General features: G+C 43.1%; 2 protein-coding genes across 15 annotated transcripts in view; both read right to left on the bottom strand.

The window, feature by feature from the left end:
• The window catches only part of Mtmr10 (myotubularin related protein 10), a 45,204-nt gene extending 35,164 nt beyond the window's left edge, over positions 1-10,040 (bottom strand). For 2 of the 10 annotated variants that reach the window (XM_063249872.1, XM_063249877.1), the window contains exons 1-3: positions 9,884-10,040; positions 8,311-8,371; positions 7,553-7,652 (exon numbers count right to left, since the gene is read on the bottom strand). Coding sequence is in view for 2 of the 10 variants with exons in the window: in XM_063249868.1 (XP_063105938.1) it covers positions 8,311-8,371; positions 8,974-9,033 (121 nt within the window). In the remaining 8 variants the exon portion in view is untranslated. Of the gene's footprint in view, positions 1-7,552; positions 7,653-8,310; positions 8,372-8,973; positions 9,197-9,883 lie in introns of those variants that run through there. The other 8 variants (XM_063249875.1, XM_063249870.1, XM_063249868.1 and 5 more) reach the window with 6 other exon arrangements.
• A 4,965-nt stretch (positions 10,041-15,005) lies between these two features.
• Trpm1 (transient receptor potential cation channel subfamily M member 1) overlaps positions 15,006-18,650 on the bottom strand; it is a 135,870-nt gene continuing 132,225 nt past the window's right edge. For all 5 annotated transcript variants that reach the window (XM_063249857.1, XM_023567460.2, XM_063249858.1 and 2 more), the window contains one exon: positions 15,006-18,263. In XM_063249857.1, coding sequence (XP_063105927.1) covers positions 16,994-18,263 — 1,270 coding nt within the window. In that variant the 3' untranslated portion in view covers positions 15,006-16,993. The remainder of the gene's footprint in view (positions 18,264-18,650) is intronic.

The raw sequence follows: 18,650 nt of genomic DNA, 5'->3' as shown, positions 1-18,650 counted from the left end.
CAAGTTTGAGATCAAACTGGGCAACTCAGCGACTTAATGAGACCCTCTATCAAGATAAAAAATAAAAATGTTCTGGGGATGTAGCTCAGTGCAGAGGTCCAGGATTCAATCCCCAGTACTGTTTTTTTAAATCTACAGATTCTTGAACATGAAGCTCAGCAATTCTCTTATCCAAATTTGAGCTACTGAATGCTTACCCCTCTTCTCCCAAGTCACAGCTACTAACTGTAAGAGGCCCTAATGTAAAGAACTGAACTAATCATTCTCAGTTCAGATAGAAGACATATTCCTGTGACACTAAGTTCTGATACAAAACTATTGACTCACCAAGTATAATCTCTCCCACCTTGTTATTCTGTGCCATCTTTCTTACCTAGCAGCTCACTTTTAAAAAAAAAGGACTCTCAACACGATGCTAAAGCAACTGCTCCAGTCTTAACACTTAGGATTGATACTTATTTTCTTATGTATATTATACTCAATAAAAGTTTAAGAAAAGGATCATACTAGGAATTTCAGGTTCCCAAGAAGAACAGCAGTAGTGATGGGAAGAAAGGGACAGAAGGGGTGAGACACTGCAGCCATGCGAGTACTGTCCGCCAGTTTTATTACGAGATGAATGTAGCATTCCTTCTCTAGAAACCTGAATTTCTTACTGATGCACAAGTAAAATGTCAAGCTGTGAACGCAGTCAGGCTGTAATAAAGAAAAGAGTTCAATGGGTCTGGAGGATGGTAATATGGCCCAAGGGCCAAATATAGATTCTTGTTTTTATAAATGAAATTATTACTGAAACACTTCTTTCACAGTACTATGGCAGAACTGAGTACTTGCAACAGAGACCTTTGGGCCCACAAGGCCAAAATGTGTAGGGGCTTTATAAAAAGATTTGCTGACACCTGTGCTAAAGATATTTACTTAAATAATAATTGTTAAAATTCTATGAAAGAAGGCTTATAAAATGCAATTAGGCACTTTCCATCTGAAGGCAGGTGCTCTCCATCTGCAATGCTGCAGGCGTCTCACAGTGCTCCAGAGCCCCACTCAGAGGAAGACAAGCCAGACAACCTTCCTCTCAGAACGTGTCTCAGCAGTCAGGTCAGCAGATTCCACTATCACCAATAAGCTGCAGGACTAAACACAAAGTGCTGCTTGCTCCCCTAAGAGTTATCCGCTCATGATTTAAAAAGAAAAAGAGGACAGGAACTGTCACAAGCAACTTATTTGCTACAGGACAGAAAACTAGCTGATGGACAGGGAAAAAGGAAGGCACAATGCAGCTTCTTCCTATATAGGATATATGAAGAGTACTGAGACTATTTTTGCTTATATCTTAAACTAGTGATCTTGAAAAGGAAACTCACAATAAAAGCTTTAAAACTCCAGGGAAAGTGAAATTTTTGTGGACACTGTACTCCTATAATCTTTCTGCAGTAAAGGTGGGTACCAGCGGAGCTCACACTGACTTGTGAGCCCCCACAGCAAGCATCTCTCCAGCTCCCTGCCCAGGGCCATCAGCCACAGTGGCACTGTTCACTCCCTGAACCCTTCCCAGCAGCCTCTGTGAGAAGGCACAGGGAAGATAACACAAGCAGGCGATTAGCTTCAATACAGAGTAAGCAAAAAGTGCCTCAGGAAAAACTTTCTAGATTAGAAGATGGGCCAAAAGTCTGGCCTGGGAAGGAATCAAGAAATCATGTTTGTTTTCTCAAGACTTACCTATCATAAAGGAAAATGAGAAAGGAAATACAAAGATAATAGACCTCCAAGTGCTACAGCTTGGAAAAGTTTTAACTCCTGAGGACCAAAACATCATATCATATTAACTTTTATAATATTTTGCACACTTAATTAATTCAGGACTTAGCATGGTATGCTTTTGAAGCCAGCCTGGGCAATTTAACTAGACCCTGTCTCAAAATTTTAAAAAATGACAAAAAATGGGTGATATAGCTCAATGTCCAATGTCAGCAGAAAAAAGAAAAACAGAAAGGAGGAAAGAGGAAGGGAGAAATGAAGAAGGGAAGGAGGAAGAGGAGTCAATCCACGTTTGCGAGACAGAAACACACTTTTCCATAGATTTGAGTTTGGCAAAGAGTTTAAGACAATGTCCCACTGTGCACAGTGGCTAATTAACCTATGAAATATATATAGACAAAAAGCATAATTTAATTTACAGCTTTAAATAGAGTGACCAACCTCTCAGTATGCCTGTCAGAGGACCTTCCTTGATATGGGAATTCCAGCACTAAGACCAGAATGGTCTTGCGCAAAATGGGACAAGTTGGTTACCCAAGCTTTGGGTAACTCCAGGAATTAAAGTTATTATTGTAAGTTGAAGTTCAGAAGGAAAATACCTGATGCTGTCCATGGTACAGACAGGATCTGATTCTGCAGGTCACACACAACGCAATAAAGTATATAAATGGATCCCACATCCAGCAGGTGCTACCCAGACCAGAATGGGGGTGGAAGGAAGCGGAAAGTGCAGGCCTCAGAAACCGACTCCAATGAAACCTTGAAATAGGTTGGGACAGTGGAGAATGTGCGGTCACAGAAACAAAGGCCTAAATACAAGGGATTCTGGGAGAGAGCAAGGAGCCAGCCTCACTAAAGGAAGTATCAACACTGGGCAGCAGTAAGCACCAAGTCTGTAAGGTGGATGTTGGCAAATTATAGTGGTTAAGGAATTTGGATTCCATCCTGTGTAAATAAGATTTTATTTATGTGGAGGTCAGGAAGAATTTCAGAGCAGGAGGGCCAAGTCACATATTGATGGACAGTAAGAAGCCAGGAGGTAAATAACAACATGCTGGCCTGAGGCACTGCAGCAGGAGCCAGGAAAGGGATGCTCAAAACATTCTTAAGGCTCAGTATGAGAAATACAAATCTAATGTTAAGTGCTACAATTGGTTACATTAGTTTTGATTCCAATGGCATGTTACCAGTTCTTTATTCTTTCAAGTCATGCATCTACAGATTAAAATATTAAAAAAAAATCAGTCCAAAATCACCTATAAAGCCTATTTTCAAAAAGGCATTACATAAGGTATCTGAAACACAGTTTTCTTGCCTGAAAAGGCTTCATAAGTCAACTGAGGCAGTCAAGAACAGTGCATAAATGGTCTACACAGTGAATATGTAAAAGACAAACAAGACATCTATACAATGGTTACTTTTATTTTCCCGATGGCCCATGGCTGTAGGCTTTCTCTGATCTGATTACAAAAGACTTGACAATCGGTGCATTCATTATCAGTCTAATAGTTAATCTCAATAATGGAAGTGCTGTTAGCAATGAGATGGGAAGGAAAGGCACTGAGCTGACACAGCCCCAACAAGAGCAGCCGAGGCTTCGAAGGCGTTGGCCTGCAGAGAACCAACGTTTCCTGAGAAGCCTTTGCTGACACCCCTACCCCATCTCAAAGCAGACCTAGCCGAGCTCCTGCTGAGCTTCCAAGCCCTTTGCCTCCTGCACGGAGCACTTCCCTGTGAAAGGGGCACAGGGCGCGGCCTCATCCCTGCAGCTTTTCACCCTCCCCAGCAGAACTCACTGCTGTTACTCCTAACACTCCTGGCCCTCCCAGTCCCAGATCTTTAAAAGATAGAGCCCTGGGCTTCCACAAAGCAAAGGCCACCAAGCCTCACTCACCACAAATCTCACATCCTCATCACAGAGTCACTGGCATTCCACCAACCTCTGCTGGGGCAGTCAGGGGCAGGAAGCCCACTGCCTCTAAGGACATTCCATTTTCTGGCAGCTAAAATTGTTTAAGCTGGCTAAAATCTGTTACTGCCATGAAAAAGGCAGAGCCAAACACAGAGTTCTTTTAAATTTTCCCTCACTAGAGAACTCCCTCTAAGGTGACATCCAGTCTACCCTCCAACAGTTCCAAAGCATAAATTTCTAAGCTATCACCAGCACAGCAGGTAGGCTCCACTGCAGACTGGCTAACGGTAGAGCCAGGGAGACAGGCGCAGAAGGCTCCCTCAGTGAAGAAAAAATGTCGCTTTACTTCACAGGACTGCTACGAGGATTAACCTATGAACTATGTCAGTGAAGCACCTGAGTCTAAGGTGTCAGAAACACACCTGGAACTAGCTCTCAGCAAAAACGAAGATTCTGTGCCAGACCTCAAGGATAACAAAACCAAAAGACCTGAACATCAGTACCCTCCCTTGGAATTCCTCGTTCTGGGACAGGTTTTATGCAACTGCTGCCTCTGGCAGCATGACCAACAGAGGATGTTTTCCCTTAGCACCAACCTGAAAACATCCAGAGGCACACTTGTACACACACGTGCAGTCTTGGGGGTGGGGAGACTGCCCTTGTTCATCACACCAAGTGTGGGTGGATCTGAATTATAACTACTGGTCAGAAGTGAGAGGATGCATTTTTTTTTTTTTTTTTGGAAGATAGTGGAAGAATTCCTAGGTGGACAAAATAACTGAGTGGTCATTAAATCTTATCTATAATTATCTCATCCAGTGGTTTCCAGTTTAATTCTGAACCAGGCATACACAAAAATTATATAGGGGCCAATTCAGAGTTTTTAATCTGGTATTCTGCCAACTTAAAGCTTTCCTGAAGTCAGAGCTACTATGGACATATTTAACAAAAGAATACCACTACATCAAAGAAGTTAAAAGGATAAAATCCCAGAATAAAAGCAACCATTAACTCAAACTTTATGAGAGAAGGCTGTATTCTTTGTAATTTTCTCATTTTGATTAAGGGCTGGAAAAAATATCACCCAGGCCTGATGCCTGGACCTGGACAGAATTTGGAAACCACGGATCCATGTCAGTCTTCTCCCAGTCCACAGGTAGTCCAAGAGTCCTCCTGGGCCCCTGGTGGTCAAGGCACAGTGTGTGTACCTCCAGCACTTGCTCCCATCCACACAGAATCTGGCACCCTGGGGACGCTCACAATTTATCAAAAAAAAGATGTGAGCACGGTCTAAATAAACAAGACACATGCATAAACATGCACACTGTAAAATTCATGTTCTATTTTCAAAAAATATTGGAATACTTTTATATACGTAAATGCAGTTATTAAAACACCATGGTTTGCTGGGCATGGTGGTTCACTCTTATAATCCCAGCACTTGGATAGTTTCAAGTTTGAAACCAGCCTGGACTACAAAGTGAGCCCAAGACCAGCCTGAACTGCACAGCAAGACCCTGTCTCAAAAAAAAAAAAAAAAAAAAAAAAAGACAAAGGTTCATATAAGATGGGAGGATGAAGAAAAGATGATTTTATTCCTTTCTTTTCTTTTTTGAGGCAGAATTTATGTACTCCAGCCTGACTTTGAACTCACTAAATAGCCAAGTGCTGTCTCCCAAGTGCTGAGATTTACAGATGTGCACTGCCACATCCCGCAGGGAAAGGATACTCTATGATAGAGTACTGTGTTTCAGTTATATACTCAAATACAATTCTCTTGACATTTGAAATGAACTAAGGCTTCTTCTTCTAACTCTGGGAACTTCTCTGTGTGCATGTATGTGACAAAGGTAGCGTTCAGGCAGATGGTCCGGGAGATGGTGTCACTCAGGCATGCACTAGATAAATACCTCAGGGCCCAGCACACATTTCTAGTACTGTGTTAGACACTAGAAGCAAAAGGTGAATTAGAAGACTTTCATGAACTGAAAAAGTTGAAACTCACTAATATATATTGCAATCTAAATTACATTATTGATCATTCTCTTCAATTTTCCTTAACAAAAGATGAGGATCATTTAAAACAGCCTTGTTAAATTCTAACAGCGCATAGTGACTGCACACAAATAAACAATTGATTTTGTGTTCCAATTTTCATCTGCTTATTGAATTAAAAGTTCAAACTTCGGGCAACTGAAGTAGGATATCCTTGGACGCAAGGCTTTATGCCAAAAGCATAACATGCAATAGTATATCTCTGAACAATGACTTCTTGTTCTGTGTGCCTGGGTAAAGCCACAGGTGACTTGGCCAAGTTTTCTGGTGACTTCTAAGTGCAGCGAAGACCAGAACCATATTACTCAATCCCTCTTGGTAAAACTGCTACCCTAGCCAAGGTCTTCATGGTTGTGTTTTGTTTTTATCTGGGGTGCTAGGGATCAACTGGAGTTATAACCCCCATCACTCTAGTCTACGTCTGTGGATCACTAACGCTCTGGTTACCTTACACTTGTCTTTTGGATTTTACAGGTGGAAGAGAAGGCTGCAGGGCAGGAAGGGGCAGCAGAGGTTCTCGTGGTAGTTGCAACGTGACAGCAGAGGTAAAACAACCAGGCAGACAGACGGAACATAACCAGGGAAGTACAGGAAGGCCAGAAGGAGAAAGTAATAGCACAGTAAGTCAGCAAGGGGGGTCAAACATGCTGTAATTCAGATCGGCTCAGTGCTCCACAAGCACAAGTCAGGAACAAACAGAACGCTGGGAGACACAGCCACGATGGAGGCATGTAAACATTTTAGCTGTAAAGTGAACAAAGGTCAGAGAGCTCTTTAAGGGGCATCTAGATCCAGATTTACCTGCTGCTGGTATTTCTAGTATAAGAAAATCACTTCACATCAAGAACTGGGTTTAAAATCTCCCCCAGGAAACTGCGACTTTAGAGGAAAGGTAAGTTTTTAGCACTTTTAAAGAGGTTACCCTTCAGCAAGAAAGTTCTTCAAGCTTGCTGATGATTAGTAACACTTTTCAGAAACATCTTTTAAATTTAAAGGCTAGGGTTAAAATACCAAGAACCAGTATCTGTAGCTAAGACAGCGCTGTGGAACAGCATCAAAGCCGAGGTCAGGAGGAGGGAATGAATGCCTCCGCAGCAGGCTTTGCCAAAGTGAGGAAAGTCAAAGGTCAACAGCTCAGAGGCACCAACAGTCCCACTGCTGTCTGTAAAATGCATGGAGTGACTAACACAGTACATACACAGGGAGCAGGTACTGAGGAGCTCCACTGTCCACGGAGGAAAACCACAGAGGACTAATTAGTACACGCTCTCTTTCCCTACGGAAAGTGTTAACATGAGCAAGGGTCATACTTCTATCTTAACTCCCATAATAAAATGTAAAAGAACTTATAAGGGTTAGTTATCTGACTCTGACTCTAACCCTAACCAAAGGCTGATGTTTTTCATGTGTATGTGCCTATTAAAAATCTTTTTAAAAACAAACAATTGTTTAAGTTTCTAAATTTGTTTAGTTTCTACCTTTAAAATTCTAGTTATTTAGTTAAATTTGGCTTTAAGAAATTACTGATATTTTAAAAATGTTGATAGTATCCATATAAACTTGTATTTGAGTTTTAGATTTAAAATAGGCTTTTCAACATAGCTACTCCCCATAATCATATTAAATGACTTTCCTAATTAATACACAACTGGTACACATTTCAAAATACTAATCAAATGATATTTTTATATGCTCTAGAAAGAAACTCTTTACCAGCGTTCCTTACTTCTGTATCTCTGAGGTCCTCTAAGGTAATTTTTTTTCTGTTTGTTTATTTATTTTTGTGTTTGTTTTGAGACAGGGTCTCACTATGTAGCCCAGGCTGACCTTGAACTCACTTGGATCCTCCTGTCTCAGCCTGGGATTACAGGTGCACACCACCATGTCCAGCAGGTAAATTTTATTCTAATGAACAGCGATTATCAACCTGGAAGAGATTTTGTATCCTCAGAGGTCTGTGCATGTATGGACACAAAAAGATGTGGGAATGCCTGGAGATATTTTGGGTGGGGCAACTAGGTTGCATGGTATGCAGAGCTACTGGCAACTAACAGGTAGGTCACGGAGATGCTGTTAAATTTAAGACAGCCCCTCGCAGCACAGAATTATCCAACCCAATGTGTCAATAGTGCCTCCACTTGGAAAATTCTGAACTGAAACAAGCAAATGTGCAAATACAGCTGACACATTCAAAATAAACTGCCAACTAGGTAATTCAAAGTTCACTAAGCTTTGTGATTAGTACAGACTCAGACACAATAAAAGTTGCTTTTCATACTATCAAAATACATTAAAATGTACTTTTACTACTCAAGCAATTAATGATATACTTCCTTCAAAAAGAACATTTCAGAAGAAAAAAAAGCAAGTGAACCAATGATATTCTTGACAGTTTTCTATGATGCTCTGAACTTTTGGAAGAACAGATCATCTCTAACCAACTCCTTTCTCTCAGTCATTAGATTTCTAACTGGAGAAAGTTTGAAGTCAATGAACGAGAAAAGTGAAGTACGTCACACTAATCGGGAATATAATCCTAGCCCAAAGTGTATTACTAAGGTACCTATCATAACTTTAATGATTACCTGGCAAAAGGACTGGTTCCAGTTTTTTAATCTTCGGTTCCGAATTGATCTTATCGTCACTCTGAAATACATGTAACAAATCAAATGAAAACCCAGATTCTCCCCGTCATAAGATACTAAGCAACAACACTTAGGACGGACACCTATCTCCCTATTAGAACTTTTCATGTTTTAACCACGTCTGAACCGAATTCTTTTAGAGATCTTTCCTTATCGACCTGGAAACCCGACAACAAAAATACGCGAACAGCGCGAGCCGCTTCCAAGTGTTCCCGTCTGTGACGGACAGGTCGCCTCCTCTACCAGATGCCCACAAACGCTGCGCTCCCCGGCGGTGGCGGTGGCGGTGGCGGTGGCAGTGGGGACCGTGGCCCCGCCAGGAGTAACTCCACACTGTAAGCTCGGCTTCCGACACCTTCCTTGGGGCCCGTCACCCCGCAACGCTAAGGACAAGCCCCCTTCGGGCAAAGAATGGCAGCGGCGGAGTTTTACAAGTTTGGACCGCGCAGGCGGAGGCTCCGAGCAGCCGCGTTCCTGCGCGCCGGGGCCGGGGAGGCGGACGCGGGCGCGGCGTCCGGGCTCCCCAGGCTCCCCGGGCTCCAGGGTCCGGCGGGGGCGCCCCGGAAGCCCCGGGGAGAGGCGCCGGCCGCGAGAGGCGCTTACCTGGGCCGGCGGCAGCAGGTAGGACCTGAAGGACGGTCTGGGCGGCTTCAGCGAGAACATGACGCCGCCGCCTCTCGCCCGGCCCGTCGCGCCGTCGCGGGCCAGCGGCAGCGCCGACGCCTCCCCGCCTCTGGCCTTCAGCGTGCCCCCTGCAGCTGCCCAGGCCCGGTCTGCGGCCGGCCAGGCCGGGCGGGCGGGCTGACGGGCGGGGACACGGCGCGCCGCCCGCCCGAGCGGGGAGGAGCCCAGGCCGAGCCGGGCCGGCGCGAGTCCGGGCGCCCATCCCCGGAAGGGGCCGGCCCCGCCCCGCCCCGAGACGGCGCGCGCAGGGCCCGGGGCTCGCAGCCGCAGACCTCTAGGCCGCGCTGGCGCGCGAACGCGCGGGTCGGGCCAGACGCCTCTGCCGGGCGCTCGAGGAGGGCACCGAGGGGAGCGGGCCGGCAGCCATCTTAGAACCCGGCCTAGGGAGAGCGCCGCTACGGCGGCCTGCAGGGCTCACGGCGGCCCGCGGGGACCTGCGGCGCTCGGGGGTCAGGCGGCCGCCCAGCGCTACCGCGGCGGCGGCGGCGGTGGAAGCCGGCCGCGTAGGTGCCCACTGTGGCGGTTCCCCCAGGGACCCGTTTCGTGGGACATTTTTGCTGCTCGTTAATCATTCTGGGCAAGCATTATGTTTGAAGTCGTGGGGCAGGCGTCCAGGGCCGGGAAGGGAACCCTGGTACCCCGGAGTCAGGAAGGTGCCTTGCGTGCCGTGCAGGACCGACACCGGTGCTACCGGAGGTGGCCCGGGTCAGGCGTTCATCGCGGGCCGTGCTGCCCGAGATAATCAAGTTCTCGCACTGAGAAGGATTTTCTTCCATCACCGAGTCTGGTGGCTTTGCGCTAAAGTTTTAGACAATGATGACCCGCCTACCTGTCGAATTGACTCCTGCTTTTCTTAGGATGCTGACATGTGGCATATGCTGCAGAGACGGCACAGATGACACTGATCCTCAGTCCAGGCTTCTCGGTTTGGTTCTTTAATGTCTACCTTTTTTTGTTTTTTAACTTTAACGAGGAAAAATATATTAAGCAAGTTATCTTCCCTTCTTGCCCATCTTCTCGTTTAAAGATGTTAACAAGCTGAAAAATGATCAAAAGCCCAGCAAGATTAAGGCTCCAACAGGGTTGGAGGTGGGGGTTGAGGGTGGGACTAAATATGCTGTGGAATAGAGCCTCTGCCCATTAGTTACAAAGCACAGAGAAACTTCACCGTGAGTTCAGGGCATGTTTCATGCGGTATTTCTGAACCCGGGCAGCTTTTGGTGGGAGGAAGCTAGTGCTGTTACATTTTGGTGGATCAATTAGTTGAGTGAGAGTCGATTCTTATTATATACTGTACTCTAAAAGGTAAAACCCCAGTCCAACACTTTATAATTAATGTTACAAAGGAAGCTCTGATGTGGTCATACAAATCACAAACAAATTGACAAGTGTAACTGATGTGGCTAACGTGAAAAAATCAAAGCAAAGATTCAGAATGTTCCTCTTTTCCTAGCTTTGGAACTCTACTGGTCTTTCTGGCTAGCCTGATTGAGTAACACAAAACGCCATTTTGCACAGGAACCACAATTGCACTTTAATATGCTAATTCCATTGGATTATATGTGTTAACAACACTATTATGAGCACATTTTTCATGAATATTCTGTATTTCTCTACATTAAGAGGATTTTTCCCCCCACAAATACTCGAAGCACTTTGTGAATTATCCTTTATGCTTTATGAAATTCTGTGATTTGCATTTTGCTGTACTGGTTTTTCTTCACATCTATAATTCTAATATGTGTGTGATCATATAATTGACAAGCAGAAAAAGCTGCACTTTGTAGATTTGTTAGCTTAACTATGAAATGTCTGTATATCTAATAGTATTGTTAATCTGCTCGGGCTACTGTAACAAAATACTACAGACTGGTAATTTAAGCAGCAGATAGGTATTTGTGCTCTGCTCTAGAACCTGGGAGGCCTGAGACAAAGTTCCAGCCGGGGAGGGTTTTGACAGTTTTGCTCCTGGTTCGCAGGTGGCTGCCTTCTTGCTGTGTCCTCCTCACATTGTGGTAGTGGGGACGGTTGGAAGGTGAGCTCGCTGAAATCTCTTGTAGGGACCATACTCCTGTCAGATTAGGACCCCACGCCAATGACTTCATGACCCTGCTTACCTCTTTCCCTGTCTCTGAATACAGTTATGTTGGACGTTAGTTTCAATGTGTGCAGTTTTGCGGAGACATAACTCACTTCGCAGCACTGACTTGCAGCCTTTTCTGAGATCCCGATCCCTTTGACTACTCTGATACAACTGACCACCCTCTCTTGTTTTTTCCCTCTCTGTCACAGTTTTGACCTTCTTCCCCTTTTTCTCTATGCTTTTCCATTATTGATTCTTGTATCATGGGAAATAAAGATCACTTCTTTTTCCTTGGCGAGAGAAAAACAAGCTGATATTTCTTAGCCTACCATGTGCCAAGTGTATTCTGTTTTAATTTAGGCACTCATTCAGTCACTTAACAGATTGCACTGAGTGCTGACTTTGTGCTAGCCACAAGTCAGGACACTAAAAAGTTGAAATCCGTACCTTAACAGCATTTCATTCTGGGTGGAAAGATATAAAAAATTAGGGTGTAACACGTCAGGTGGTATCAAATGCTATGAATAAAGTTAAACATGGGATGAGAAAGAGGCTTCTGTTTCTCAATGGGAAGTTAGGTGTGGCCGGGGAGGCCTTTCTGTGAGATGACATTTCAACGGAGGCCAAGAGGGATGGAGCAAGCCAAGTGGAAATTAGAGGAAGAGCTTTTTCAGACAGAGGGGTTAGCAGTGTTGACAACAGTCTGGGTAGTGTCTGAGGCCAGTGCAGCTGAAGTAGCCTAACTCAGTGGGAGAGGGAATCAGAGGGAAAGGATGGGCCAGATGGCGTGAGTCCTGGAACTTGAATAAGCTTGTCAGTGTTCCGAGATAAGAATGGTGGGACTGCAGTGGTACTGCATGGTGGAATCTGGAACACAGTGGGGGACTATTAAAATAGTCCAAGTGAAAGTTGGTCGAGGTCTTAGCCACGCAAGAGGTTAGAAATATACGTGAGCCCTGCAAAACCATGCCACTGACTGACTGTGTGGTTTTTATGATAACTGTTTAAGAATTTTTAAAATGTGTTTTCCTCTGGGAAATTCTGGGAAGATAACAGCAACAGTATTTTTTCAATCCCCACACTAAAAAAAAAAGACAACTACATGAAAACCAAAAACCCAAGGGCAGCATCAACAAAAAATCTAATGGAAATGATAATCTCATGATTTCCAAAATAGGAGCAAGTAATACCAGCAAGGCAGGAGCTGTCATAAGATGTCTGTGATACCAGCAAAGAGCATCAGTGAGACATCCGGAGAGCTTCAAAATAGCCAAAATGCACCTGCTGGAAAGCCCAGCCAGTCAGGCTGAAGACAGCTGGTGAAACAGAAGGGGATTTTTGCCCAAGTGCATGAGGGTGCCAGGACTGGTGATGGGATGACAAGGAACTGGATAACGGAGCTGTAGGAACCGCGGAAACTAACCTGCTAGACTTCTTTGCAGGAAAAGGACCCACAATGAGGACAAACTGCCGGGAGTGGGGCCAGCACTAAGCAGAAGAGTGATCAGGGGCAAAGGAGAGAAAAGGCGCAGATAAATTTGAGGGACTGGGGAACCTCCAAAAATAAACTGGCTTTAATTTTTTAAAAATCACAGTAAAAATCAGATGTTTTTAACTACAAAGTTAAAAATGCTATCCTTAAAGTGACCTCCTTTAAATACTTTAAGACCAGTGTCAGATAAAAATAACCCCAGGAAAGTATGGACATCAAATTCCACAGATAATGATTGTAACAAAAGAGAATAAGAATAAAATACATGACAAATTAATCAGTTATGCTTTATGATACGGACCATGCTGTATAACCAACTACTGGGTAAAGAGAAATATTTCTTTATGAATAAATGTAAAGGAATAGAATCTGATCCAATCACTATGAGGCTGTCATGCCCCGAGCAAACCCCAGCTAGCCAGCAAGGCCATGTTTAAGCACTCCATACTGAGACAGAAATCCCAGATAATCTAAGCCAGCATCGTTTTTTTTGGAATATAGAAATGTCTCCAGATGATTCTCACCCCCAGCTGTGGAGTCACCTCCAGACTGAGTCTTCCAAGCTGTGGCTCCAAATACCACAGAGTAGAAATAATGGCGTGTTGTAACCACCCTGTGCTGGTTGGCATGGCCAGTAGTCCGTAGCTCCTTTTAACTCTACCTGTGACATCACACTGGCAGCTTGAAATTAGGAGTATATACAGCATGGAATTAACAAATGCTTCAATCAGGACACCTCTTGCTCTTCTTGTCTGAGTTGTGGAGTCTTTTATTATGCGGTGAAACTGTAGTTATTGAAACAGCAAGGAAGGGTTACTACAGAAAGGTGGTGGTCTCTTTTCTGGAGAAGGAGGCAGTTGAGATCGGATCTTCTGAGGCTCCTGGGATGGCTAGCAGATTCTGTCTTTAAACATTGCTTTGATGTTTTAATTTTTTTTTTTTAAGGCAAGGTCTTCCTGTGTTGCCCAGGGTGGTCTTAAACTTTTGGATCTAGTAATCCTCCTAACACAGCCTCAAGTGCTGGGAATACAAAATTTCTTATTCTGATGGGTGGTTGCAGAAGTATTCATTTTAGAGTAAAAGATGAAGTCATATATTTGTTTTTGTAATTTTCTGCATCTTTTATAATAAAAATTTCTTTAAAAGTCTTACGATTTTTGGTACCAATATTGTTTACTACAAATGCCTTTTTGATATGAAATGATTGCGTGAAAAAACAATTTAATTTAAAAAATTGAAACCTAAATTATGGAAAGCCTTTGGTACCTAGTGATGATGTAAAAATACTCAAACAGCCATACTGTTTTAAAGAATAAGACACTTATAATAAAGTCTTTTGTTAGTCTAAATTCTTAATTCTCATTGATCAAAAGTCAAAATAAGCTTACTTTATTCTGAATATAATATTATAATTAATTTATAACTGTGCCATAGATTAGGGGATATAAAAATAAAAGTTTTCTTTTTTTTTTTTTTTTTTTTTGTCTTTTTCATTTTTATCGGTACCAGGGATCGAACTCATGACCGCCTGCTTGCAAGGCAGGTGCTTATGCCACTGAGCTAAACCCCCAGCCCCAAAATAAAAGTTTTCCTATTGCTTCTTACTATGTTTTATGTGCAACAAAACAAAATCTTTAAGATATTTTTGTATCAATACAGTATTATATAGTATTCTTATTTTAATGTATTATACTCGGCCAGATTTTGTTAGGTTGGGCATTAATCCCTAATATTTGGTTCCCCATATTTAGACAAAGTTGTAATGCCATTGGGAAAAACAGTGTAAAATTAGTAATGTAATAATGTTATAACAGCAGTCTGACACAGCATGCTATATAAAAGACCCTCAAGGGATGAGCTGTGCTGTGTGATAAAGTATGTAAATAGACTCAAGATGTGCAGAAAGGACTTAAACTCCACCAGTAGAACATACTCATTTAGATCTATGACAAATTTCATTGGACAATATTGCACCAAAAATTGCTTTCAGCCAATAGCTTGAGAGGTGGTAGGTGTTGCCTTAAAGGTTAGAACCTGGGTTGTTTGCAAGGTAAGAGAAACCTCAGAAGGTGTGTGTGTGTGTGTGTGTGTGTGTGTGTGTGTGTGTAAGAGAGAGAGAGAGAGAGAGAGACAGACAGACAGACAGACAGAGACAGAGACAGAGAGAGAGAACAGGGAAGCTGAGAATTCCAAAGATCATCTTTCCCTTCTTCAGGCCAACTCTGCTGAGTTGTCATAGGTTTCTCCACCTATTGTGAGAAATCTGTTTTTTTTTCTAAGACAGGACAATAAGCCTCAAAGCATTTTATGTGTCAAAAGAAAGATTTAGAAATAAGGTATGTTAAACACGGGGTCAAATATACACATGCAGCAAAATAAACGCAAGTCATTTTATTTATTAAATGACTATTACTGTTTATTAAATTTCAAAGTCCCCCAACCAGGCAACAATTGATCAGTCCTTATCTATTGATTATTTTAAATTTTATAACTAGAGCCGAGATCAGGTATTCTAGTCTGGCTATGAAAAGCACAGTCCTGTTTGAAGAAAAAAGATTTGATCACATTTAGGTCTGAGCATCTGTGATCACTTCAGGGGTCTTGCGTGGTGGCAGAGGCCACCGTGTCCCTCTCAGTTTCTGTCTCTGTCTCTATCTGTCCTCATACCTCTCTCTGCCTCTTTCTTTCTGTTTCTTTCTTCCTTTGCCAGTTCACGACCTGAACCGATGGCTTTTGCACTGAGCTATATCCTCAGTCTCCCCTACTCTCCCACTTTGTATTTTGGGGCAGGCCTGGACAGGTCACTGAATTGCCCAGCTTGGGCTCTCGCTTGGGACCCTTCTGCCTCATCCTCCCAGGGTGTTAGGCTTACAGGCGTGCACTGCATTTGGCTTTTGTAATGGTACTTTTCCATTTCTGTCTGATACATGCCCCCACCCTACCACCACCAATCCCTGGATCCTTTACTCTGTGGTTCTTTCTGGGAATGAGGCACTTTGCTGCAGCCAAGACGCTGCCCTCTTCTGTGTGCTCGAGATCCCAGAGACCTCATTAAGAGATGCTCTTGGAAAGACGGGGAAGCACTCGGGTCATGGACGTTAGCTCCAGAAACTCTCGTGGAACCCCATCCCGTACAACTGACCCTAATTTCAAGTCTGTTTTTACTTAGCAACTGATAATGGAACTGCCAGCCGAAACCTAGGGATGGCTTTACTGGGGAACAGAAAGAACTACCACCTTGCTCAGCAATCAGAAGTTTCCTGCTTCTGCAAGCACTGAAAGCATTACTAACTCTCTTTTTTTTTTTTTTTTTTTGGTCTTTTTTGTTTTTATCGGTACCAGGGATCGAACTCACAACTGCCTGCTTGCAAGGCAGGCGATTATGCCGCTGAGCTAAATCCCCAGCCCCTACTAACTCTCTTGTATAACTATTTGCAAAGATTTCTTTGCCCTAGAAAAGCCTCTAACTTTTCCTTTTCTCTCTGTACATACAAGACCCCATTTTGGTCTGTGCTTGTGTGTCTCAGATTCCAATCCTATGCTTCATTCCCAAATAAAAGTTCTTTGTTAAAGATTCATCTCTATCTTTGTTTGGCTTTGGCTGTTTGAACTTCGAGTTGAAGTGTAACACCCTGTGTTCTTAGCACTGAGCAGTCTCTTGGACATATTATTTAGGTTTTAGCTACAGCTTTGCACAAACCTTCATTGAGACAGCGATGTCATTAATTTGGGTTTGCCATGGGGACTATATAACAACAAGAAAACTCATATTGGATAGTTTATTTTTAGACTTTAACAAAACTCTTGGTCATCCTAAATCATTAGAGTGCGGTATTTTAGATAATGGGGTATTTCCCCCATCGTGTGATTTAAAAGCATTAAAAAAAACTTCATAAGTAACACGTTTGTATGACTCCTTCCTGTTTCTTACTTCTCCTAGCTCATAATTTTATTTCTTGTTCCTTCACATCCCTTCTTTTTTATGTTTGTTTTCTTTTTAATTCCACTTTCTTACTTTGTTGCTTATTCCTTAAGTAACTGTATGGTGTCTTACATTCCTTCTAGCAGTTCTTAGGCTATTTGATGGGTCTCAGAATAAAGAGATCATATTATTGCTTATTGGGATAAACCAGTTTATCTCCATGTGCAAATGGTCACTTTCATGTGATCCCACTCCATCTAAAAAAACTGCCCATACATACTTTAAAATATACTGCTTTAAATTCAGTGCATTAAAGCTTTGAGTAAATCCAAATTTCCAACATTTTTAATGAAAACATTTCCAGTAATTGGTAAAGTTAGATGGCCAGTGGTATCCATTCATAGTTCTGATTTTGAAAAAAAAATTCAAAGAAACAAACTGATCAGTATTCAGCTTTTGCAGGAGTTTTCTCCTGCTTAACCTTTTGCTCTTCCACTGTAACTGCAGACACAACTACTAAGTTGCTTACACTGCTGGCATGTCCTGATCTGTCTAATTTGCCCTGAACAGATTTAACATTCCTCGGATGGCCGTGTAAACTTCTTGATCTTAGAGATGGGAATCCCAAAGTTTGGTCCGGTTTCACAGACAGTAAGTTTTCTTTTTCAGTTCTGCCAGTGACTGTGAGGGATAAGTGAGAGATCTGGGAGGCCCTTGGGGAGAGGGCACTGTCATCCTCTGTATCCGTGGAGCACTCTTTATGCTCAGCCTGCACCACAGCTTCTGACACGATGCAGGGGATGTCCGTGCTGCGCGACCGTGTGATCTTTTGAACTTGGTATTTCCACTCTGTCGTCCATTGCTGAACAGCGGAGGGCCTGCCTTGGTCCATGACTGAACTGTACTCTGCTCCCCAGTTGTTAGGCCCTCTGACCAGCTTTCTGCCTTCAGAATACACAAAGCTTCTGGACTTCATTGATTTATAAGTATTTCCCTCTTCACCTGGATAATAGCGTGTAATTTTGGTTTCTCCCACGGGAAAGGAAATGGTGTCTTCTATCTTTGCTGTTCCTACCTTTAGCTGAACGTTTGGAAAGTCTGTTTTGATCTGTCCATGCATAACGTCTGTTGGATTTAAACTTTGGAAACTATTTCCATCACTCTTAGAGTCAGCCTGCCTTTCATCTTCGTCCATTGAAATCCCGATCTCTGGACCTAATTTGAGCTCTGAAGTATTCTTGGAATCTTCGACTGCAAGCTGACTGTAGTTTGGTGGGCTGGGGCTGGACGAGAAGTGAAGGCTATTTTGACGTTCTGGGACTAGATGTGTCTTCACGTCCTTCTCTTTCTCTTCCTTCACACGGAAGGAGCAGGTTCTTTTCCGCACCCCTGATCCTGAGGCCATGGAGACAGTCGTATCCTCGAACAATAACTCTTCCCCGTTAAAATGATACCGATACAAGCTGTAGCCATCTGCACTGTTGATGCTGCTTTGCCGGAGGAGGAAAGTTGCATCGCATTCGGAGGACGCTCGAGAGCGGGTCTGTATCAGATCAGACCTGTCAATTCCTGCAAGATTTTCGAGAGCATTCACCATTCGGCCAGATAATTCTTCAAGCTGAGAAAGTCGAAGATCAACAGTCTGCAGGGAAGTTTTCATGAAATTTTCTCTCTCATTGATTTCTTCTAACCTCATGGACATATTTTCAACCCTGGTGAAAAGGGATAGATTGATTAAACTGAGATGAACTGAATATTAAAATGAGAGGAAAATATCACTGCTATGTGATTGTTCAGGCTTTTGAGAATCATGGAACGTGGTGGGAATGGTTGTAAACTTTGCATATCTGTAGTACATCTACTAAAAAGGCCATGAGGAGTAGCAGAAAAGAATAAAAATAAACTAACAGGCAAAGTGCTTAATGTTTCCCAGTCATTTTGCTAAATGCTTACATATTCACTAATGTGTCATTCTAGGCTTAGCAAGTCTCACAGTAGTCCTAGGAGGTAGCACTGTCAGTATCATCCTCATTTTGTGGGTGAGGGATTAAGTCATAGAAAATGTAAATAATTTGGTCAGGGGTGTGCAGTTAATAAGC

This window comes from Cavia porcellus, unplaced genomic scaffold, assembly GCF_034190915.1.
Source record: "Cavia porcellus strain 051 isolate PalLab524CR breed Dunkin Hartley unplaced genomic scaffold, mCavPor4.1 scaffold_6, whole genome shotgun sequence".
NCBI classification, from domain to species: domain Eukaryota; kingdom Metazoa; phylum Chordata; class Mammalia; order Rodentia; family Caviidae; genus Cavia; species Cavia porcellus.
This window is presented reverse-complemented; position numbering and strand designations above follow the sequence as displayed.